The sequence below is a fragment of the Meleagris gallopavo genome, chromosome 10 (assembly GCF_905368555.1).
Source record: "Meleagris gallopavo chromosome 10, MGAL_WU_HG_1.1, whole genome shotgun sequence".
Lineage (NCBI taxonomy): Eukaryota > Metazoa > Chordata > Aves > Galliformes > Phasianidae > Meleagris > Meleagris gallopavo.
Window position 1 is genome coordinate 20,217,470 of NC_139413.1, and position 8,226 is coordinate 20,225,695.

An 8,226-nucleotide genomic window follows, 5' to 3' on the forward strand; every position below is an offset into this window, starting at 1 on the left:
CGGGAAGGAGGTGCCAGGCTTGGACACAGCAGCATAACCCACAGGAAAAGCAGTGCTGGAGAGGGAATTCCATCCCCTCCACACGTTTTGTGTGTGTGTGCTCAGAACCCCGAGGAGCTGGGGAAACTGAGGCACGTGGCAAACACCGCTGAAGCCTGAGGGGAAGGAGGGTTCTGCTCCTCTGCCCAGTTTGGGCCACACGTTGCACACCCCAAATCCAAGTGCTTCCTTAATTCAGCAGGATCTAGGTCCTTTTACGTCTCTTTGTAGGAAGGATTTGCGGCTTGCCTCTGCACACTCCCAGCAGCTCACCCTGCTTCCTTCCCCCTCTCAATCACCTCCCCTTCCTCCTCAGCAGCTGCAGCCCCATGATCTGTACGGTGAGAGGGACAACGGAGGGGGAAGACCCTACTCCTGAGAAGGTCACAAACCCTAGGCAGCTCCCCTCTTCCAGGGTCCTTCCTACGCCCTGGTGCACTGTGCATCAGCCACATATTTTTGCTTCCCAGCTCCTGCTGCTACTGAGCATCATCAGAGGGGTCCTTGGGGAGGGGGTGGAGGGAGGGGAAACCTTTCTAAAGAGGTTCTGTTCTCCCTATATCTCCAACCAAAAAGCTGCAGGCAGGAGAACGGTGGCCTCAGAGTTCCCATTCTCCAGGCTGCTGCCATTGCACCATGCTCTCTTTCTACCCACATGGCAGAACATCCATCTGTGGTGCTCTCTTGCCCTCAAGCACCACAGAGGGCTGAGCTGCAAGTGGAGGAGGAGCAGATCCTGAGGTTCGTCCATCCCATGGTGGAGGTGTGGGGGGATATGGGGGAATGTGGGCACCCACTCAAGTCCCTGAGCCCACCTGGAGTTGTTGCTCTCAGCAGGAGGCCACACAATCAATCCTTGCAGGGCTTTGGGGCTTCCCTGCACCCTCGGGTGCTCCCGCCCCCACGTTGCCACCAAAGGCTCTGCCTGGGGAGCCCCGTGTTGGGGCCTCCGTCGGAAAACCAGAGGTGCCCCATTACGCCACCGCACACAGGGAGCCCTGTGGCCCTGGTGGAAACCATGGAAACCATCTGTTTCCCCAGAGGGAGAACCCGTGTTTACTGCCAGGCAGAGCGTGGGCACGTGTTTCCTCTGCAAAAGATTGAAACCTGAGAAAAAAAGCAAGCAGATTCAGATCACTTCAACTCTCCCAAAACAGGTTTACTCGACCTACCTGCAGCACCCTGAAGGATGTAGGGCGCTGGTTGTACAGAAGTGATCGTGTCAAATCTTCAGCATGCTTGGGAGCACAACAAGCATCAGTGAGTGGAGCTCTGAGCTGCCTCAAGGTAGCACAGGGGAAACTGAGGCACAGAACAAGGGACATGCACACGGTCCCCTAGAGCAGGGAGAGGGCAGCAGGATCTGCTTTACAGGGGGTTTTGCAACACTGCTGACCCAGGATGGAGGGTACACAGGTTTCTGGCCACTCCTGCTGCCCCACATTCCTCCTTGGCCTATTCTGGATTACACAGGGATGTGTCCTCCTTAGGGTCATTACAGAATAACACCTTGGTGACACACTGCCCTGGCAGTCACCAGTATGCATGGGGTCAGTACTGCCAAACTCGGACCCATGGTGCCCACGACCTGGGGGATCAGGATGGGTGCCCCCAATCCTGAACTGGACATTGTGCGCAGTCACAGGGGACAGAGTGAAGACCACTGGGGCACAGGGCTGTGCACAGGCCAGGCCAAAGCATACCAAAAGGTGTCTGCCCAAAGGACAGCGTGGCTGCACAGCCCACCTCTTCCTTCCACAGTCCCATGTCACCAGTGCCCTACCTTGGGTGGGCTGTGACCCACCGCATCCAGCGTGAGGGGGCTCTGGGGCCTACGTCCAAGAAGTCAAGACCCGTAGCCAACATACGGCTCTGTAATCCCACCCGGATGCACATGAGGAGGGGGCTCCGCGCTCCCCGCGATAGCCACGCACCGCCCACCTCGTTGCGTGCCGCTGCCCCTTTAAGAGCAATTTGGGGGCGTGGCGGAGTGGGCGTGGCCGTGCGGGTGACATCATCGCGCCATTGATAAAGCCGGGCGGGATCCCCGGCGCGGCAACGACAGCGCGCGGTGGCGGCGGGGCCACGTGTACGGGGCGCGGCGGTGGCGGAGGAGCAGCCATGGAGCACGCCGCCCTCTTCCCCCCGCTCCTCGCCACCTGCCTCCCCGCACAGCCCGCTCCCACACCGGCACCGCCGTCGGCCCGGCCGGCCGAGCCCACCCGCATCATCACAGACCCGCTCTCCGGCCGCTCCTACTGCAAGGGCCGCCTGCTGGGAAAGGTACCGATCGGGGAGGAGGGGGTCGTGGGGGGATGTGCCGTGATTCGGAGGGAGAGGGCTGAGCGAGGCCCCTCCGTTTCAGAGCTCTGGGAGCGGTGGATCGGCCGGGCCGGGCCGGCCCCCGCATATCTATCGCAGAGCACATCGGTTTCGGGTCGCCCCGCGGGGCCGTGCGTGGGCCGCCAGTTCCCACCCCGCTTCTCAGGGCCGCTGCGGCACACGCAACTTTTCCTCCCGCTGAGAGCCGTGTGTGGGAGGCGGCTGCTTGTTCCCGGCCCGACCCGGCAGCTGAGTGTGCAGATTCGGGGCTGACATCACGGCAGGAAAAACCTGTCTCCGGCGTGCCGCTCTCGGTAGCCTCTGCTCCCCCCCTGCCCTGCGTAGGGCTTTCCGGGTGAGCCGTCATCGGGAAAGATTCCGGAGTTCGGTGATGGTGGGAGCACAAACACGGTGGAGGCTTAACAGGAACTGAGTTGAGAAAAATCCCTATTTATTTGAGAGCATCACAGTTCAGATCTTAGTGGGTGAGCCGGCAGTGAGGAGGAGGAAGGCTGCCTCTCACCCGTCCTTGCGTGCCTTTCCTCTTGTAGGGCGGCTTTGCACGATGCTATGAGATGACGGACCTCTCCAGCAACAAAACCTATGCCGTGAAGGTCATCCCTCACAGCCGGGTGGCTAAACCCCACCAACGGGAGAAGGTGGGTGTTGGCCCCAGTGGAGAGCTGGGGTTGTGTGAGCAATGCAGGGCAACCTCAACATCTGCTGCTCCTTTCCAGATCACCAATGAGATTGAGCTGCACCGTGACCTGCACCACAAGCACATCGTCAAGTTCTCCCACTATTTTGAGGATGCGGAGAGCATCTACATCTTCTTGGAATACTGCAGTCGGAAGGTGAGGGCTGTGGCAGTCCCTATGTTCTGGGTCCTGAGGTGCCATGTTAGTGCTCTGCTTCTTTAACACTCCATCACCCACCTGAGCCAACCCCACCCGGTTGCACTGCGTGTTACTCTATGGCACTGGGAGCCCCAGTGTGGTCCCCATAAATCCAGGAGTTCCCCTGGTGGTGCTGAGCAGCATCAACCTTGCAAAGAGCTCAGTGATCCTAACACAGTGACTCTGTGCAATTCCTGGAAGAACTGCCCCTACCTCTTCCTTGTGGTCCCCCCACCCCCCATCACCATGCTGACTTCTTTTCTCTCTGCAGTCACTGGCCCACATCTGGAAGGCCCGCCACACTCTGCTGGAGCCTGAAGTGCGCTATTACCTCAAACAAATCATCTCAGGCCTCAAATATCTCCACCTCAAGGGCATCCTGCACCGGGACCTCAAGTTGGGTGAGTGGCACAGCTGGGATGGAATAGTTCAGGGCTGCCCTGAAGGGGACAGCAGCAATACATTGCCCTTTGTCTCGCAGGCAACTTCTTCATCAATGAAAACATGGAGCTGAAAGTGGGGGACTTTGGTCTGGCTGCGTACCAGGATGCCTCTGACCAAAAGAAGAAGTAAGTCTGGGGTTTCTGTTGTCTTCCTATCAGACCCTGGGCTATGGGGTAGGGGCAGCCTCAGGGCCCCAGCTGCAGACAAGGAGAGGGGGCTGGGGGCTTTGTGGCTTCTCCAGAGCGTGCCTGCAGCCTGCAGGGAGAACAATGCGCTCGCTATGGCCATTGTGCTGGCCGGGTGCATAGGCTGGGACACAAAGGCCCTGTTCCGTGCTGTGTCTAGGACAAGTTATTCCCCGCAGCTTGCTAGGAGCAGCTGCTGCTGAGCCCCGGGAGCTGGGGGGAGCTCAAAGTCAGGGGTGGGGGTTGGAAACAGGCTGCCAGCTGGATCTCCTACTCAAGGAAGCGGGAAGATAGGAGCATGCTCTTGACCCAGTGTCTGCCCACAGGACAATATGTGGGACCCCCAACTACCTGGCCCCTGAGGTGCTGTTGCGGCAGGGGCACGGCCCCGAATCGGATGTGTGGTCACTGGGCTGTGTCATGTAAGTGCATGGGGAAGGGGCAGGCAGGGCTCTGGGGTGCCCCAAGGAGGAGGTCCCAGGGCATTTTTGCCTCCTGGCAAAAGGCAAGAGGGAGGAGAGGACCCTGCTTTGTGACAGTGCTTGAGGGGTGAGAGCTGCAGGCAGCAGGCTGTGCTGAGCTCTGCTGCAGGGTGTTCGTCACACTCTGAGTGTTGTAAACAACGGAAAGTATTGGTGGTTGGTGGCAGCTGCTGGCTTGTTTGTATGGGGAACGATCACCTCAGTGATTCGAGCTCTTTGCAGCCCGCAAGCTTCCTGCACAGCTTCCCGCAGCGGGGCAGGGCAGCAGAGCTGTGCCCAGCTCCCATGTTCCCCGCCTGTTGCCCCCAAACAGTCGCTAGGAGGGAGCGTGGCCGGATGTGCTCAGGCTGGAAGTGGTGTTCCCAGCCAGGTGTGGCAACTGAACGCCAGTAATTTCTTTGCTCTGAGTGCTGCTGAGTCACAAACCCAGAGGGAGGATGACAGTGGCACGTGTGTCCCCTCCCAGGTACACTTTGCTGTGTGGGAACCCTCCCTTTGAGACCCTGGACCTGAAGGAGACCTATAGGTACATCAAGCAAGTGGACTACATCCTGCCCACCTTCCTCTCGCTGCCTGCCAGGCACCTCATTGCCGGCATCCTCAAGCGCAACCCTCAGGACCGCCTCACCCTCGATGAGATTTTGGACCATGAGTTCTTCAAGGTGAGTATGAAGGATTCCTGCTGTGACCCTGGGATGAGGCTTTGGGGCTGGGCTGCTGCTGGCATGGAGTTTGGGGTGATGTCCTTGAGTGCCTTTTTAAAAAAGAGAGCAACCGCTGTGCTGCACAAATGCCAGCAGAGGATTCAAGGGATCTGCTGTGCTCCCTGCTGCCCTATCCCACAGGATATCCCATAGAGCTGATACCCAATGCCAGGCCCAGAGCCAAGGCTGGTCAGAAATGCAAGCTGCTGTCAGGAGGGCTGCGGTCAGCCCAGGGCAGTTGCCTCACGTGGGTTATGGAAATCAACCCTCTGCTATGACCTCCCTGCAGGGTTACACACCCGAGAAGCTCCCTCCCAGCAGCTGTGTGATGGCTCCAGAGCTGTGTGCCCCCAACCCAGCCAAGACTCTGTTTGCTAAAGTCACCAAGACGCTCTTTAGGAAGAAGAAACCTAAGGGTGAGTGTATGCAGAAGCCTCCAGATGACCCTTTTACCCTTGGAGATGTATGTCCTGTTCTCTAGAGAGACTCTGGATGGGTCTCTATGTCCCCCTACCTGGGGTCAGCACCTGCTGGCTTGTCCCTGCCCTTCCGGTGCTGGTGGCCTGCTGGGGTGTGCACCCAGTGAGCAGATAATGTGCTGCAACCCATGGGGCAGTTCTTCCTGGGCAGCCTGTGCCCCATGAGAATTGGGAAGTGAAAGTGGGAGATAGCAGCCTGACACTATCCTCGCCCCATGGGCTGTGCTATGGGGAGGGGTGGCCCAGATGTCCCTGTTCCTTGTGAAACACTCATGGTGTGCTCTCTCCTCAGCCAAGAAGGGCTCTCTGGAAGACAAGGATGATATCTCCAAGCTGGTCACTGGGCTGGTGAAGACATCCATCTGCCGGCAGATGAGCTGCAAGGCAGTGGAGGGGAATGAGGTGAGAGCAGCCCTGGGTTCCTTCACACTCCTGGAGGGGGTCAGCAGCATGGTGCTAACATTGGGTTTCCCCCAGGCCACCCCTGTGTCCTGCCGTAGTGCTGGCTCCAGCCCTGTGGAGACACTGGTGGAGGAGACGTCCCACAAGTCCACGTCCCCCTCTGTCCGTGGGACCATGGCCAGCAGCTGTGAGGGTGAGCAGCTCCTCCCTGTCCCAGCACGGGCCTCCTGCCCTGCCCTGACTGATAGCGGGGCCAGCTGACTCACAGCCTGTCATCTTCCATTCTGTAGCCTTTGAAGACTGCATCACCACCTCTGCCATCATTGAGTCTGCCGTGCAGCTCCTGCGCACCTGCCTCTCCTGCATGCCTCCAGGTAAACCTGCTGAGCTGGTGGGATGCAGGCATGGGTGCTGCTTTGGGTGCCTGACCCTAAGGCAAGGAGCTGGGGAAGGGTTGCCTGCTCTGCTCACTCTGTTCTTCTCTACCAGCAGAGAGAAACCCGGCTTCCCTGGCCCGACATGAACAGTTTGTCTGGGTGAGCAAGTGGGTGGACTACTCCAACAAGTATGGCTTTGGCTACCAGCTCTCCAACCACAGCATTGGTGTCCTCTTCAACAATGGCACGCACATGATGCTGTCCCCCAACCACAAGTAAGCGGTGCCCTTGTGGGTAGGAGGGGATGGGGGAAGGCTGTGCCTAGGGTGGTTTGGTGCTAGGTGCCCCTGAAACTCATGTTCTGCTCTCCACCAGGACAGTGCATTACAACCCAACCAACAGCAAGCACTTTGCATTCCCTGTGTCCGCTGTCCCTGAGCAGCTGCGTGGACAGATGAGTGTCTTGCGCTATTTTGCATCCTATATGGAGCAGCATCTCATGAAGGTGAGTGCTGAGATGCTGGGTTGGACACTGGGGCATGACTGTGCCATGTGAGTATGGCCAGGCAGGCTCCCACAGGACTGTGTCCTGCTGGCAGAGACCCCAGTGGGTGTTTGCTGTCATTTGGTTATGCACACCCCTGGTGACACTGTGGGACCAATGGCTTATGCAGATGTTTCTCTCTAAGGGAGGTGACTTGCCTAGCATAGATGACCTTGGACAGCCAGCCCTGCTTCTCCTGCAGTGGGTGAAGACTGACCAGGCCTTGCTCATGCTTTTTAGCAATGGCACCCTACAGGTATGTGCAGCGGGGATGCTCCAGCCAGCTGGGAACTCCTACACTGGGTTAGATCTTGACTCCCACAGCCTGAATACAGAGATCTATCTGGGTGTGAGATGCTCTGGTGTCACAGCCCATCCAGTCCCCTGGGAGGCATGACACTTTGGTCAGGTGCCCCAGCCCCAGTGCATTCCTGATGTGGGACTGCTCCTGGGTAGGTTGGGGAGGAGGAGCAGGTTGAGGCAGGAAGTGTGGTGGGAGCTGGGATGGAGCTGTGCTGCAGGAGGCGTGAGCTAAACCGAGCCCAACCTGTCTCCCAGGTGAACTTCTACAATGACCACACCAAGGTGATCATCAGCAAGCCTGACCATTCATGCCTTGTCACCTACATCAACCGGGAGCGTAACTCCTACACCTACAAGCTGTGCAGCATTCAAGAGCTGGGCTGTTCGCCTGAGCTCCAGCGCTGCCTCCGATACATCCTCAAGCTCCTCCAGGAGTGGGCTGATGCCTAGCATGGGGTTTTGGAGACCTCCTCAGGACGTAGAGGGTCTCTTCTTGCCCTCCCATGGGATGGGAGGTGTTGTGGTGCTCAGCTGGACTCTGATCTAAGACATGTGGATGTGGCCCTGGCAGCGGGTCTGAACATCTATGCTGCTCCCTGGCTGTAGGCAATCACTGTCTTTCTCTCTGCATGGCCATGAGCTCAAGGCTTGGTGCTGCAGGGTAGAGCAGATGCGCTCCAAGGGACCGACGGGTGTAGGGCAATGCCTGCCCTGCCAGGGCTGCATGGATTGACTTGTGCCATTCCACAACCCCTCCCCTAGGGAGGGGGCTGAGCTGGGCTCCAGCTGCCCCCCAGTTCTGAATTGTCTGGTACAACTTGAGGTTTGGTAGAGGGCAGGGGGAAGGGATCTGTGGACTTGCCTCGAGAAGCCCTTGTATGGCTGTAAGCTAAGGGCGGGTTTCCTGTTTCAAGGCAGTCTCTGCCAGGTGGGATTATTTATGCGTCTTATTTATATGGAATTTATTTATTTTTCTTCTTGGTCTGTCCATGTGCAGCTCCCCTGTCCCTGACTTACCTCATTAAAACCTTATTTGTGTAAAGGCAATC

General features: G+C 58.2%; 1 protein-coding gene across 3 annotated transcripts; it reads left to right on the plus strand.

Moving 5' to 3' along the window:
• The first annotated feature begins 2,059 nt into the window (after positions 1-2,059).
• On the plus strand, positions 2,060-8,224 carry PLK3 (polo like kinase 3). 3 transcript variants are annotated; one of them, XM_019618807.3, is made up of 15 exons: positions 2,060-2,322; positions 2,913-3,020; positions 3,099-3,215; positions 3,529-3,658; positions 3,739-3,826; positions 4,213-4,308; positions 4,835-5,030; positions 5,362-5,488; positions 5,844-5,953; positions 6,029-6,146; positions 6,244-6,327; positions 6,446-6,605; positions 6,706-6,835; positions 7,020-7,130; positions 7,433-8,224. In XM_019618807.3, exons 1-15 carry the CDS (start codon positions 2,161-2,163, stop codon positions 7,625-7,627), a joined length of 1,932 nt encoding a protein of 643 aa, XP_019474352.1. In that variant the 5' UTR covers positions 2,060-2,160; the 3' UTR covers positions 7,628-8,224. The 3 variants fall into 3 exon arrangements, with proteins under 3 accessions (XP_019474352.1, XP_085088463.1, XP_003208842.2); XM_003208794.5 differs by having other exon boundaries at positions 2,061-2,322; positions 6,443-6,605; XM_085232337.1 differs by lacking the exon at positions 4,213-4,308 and having other exon boundaries at positions 6,443-6,605.
• The last annotated feature ends 2 nt before the right edge of the window (positions 8,225-8,226 follow it).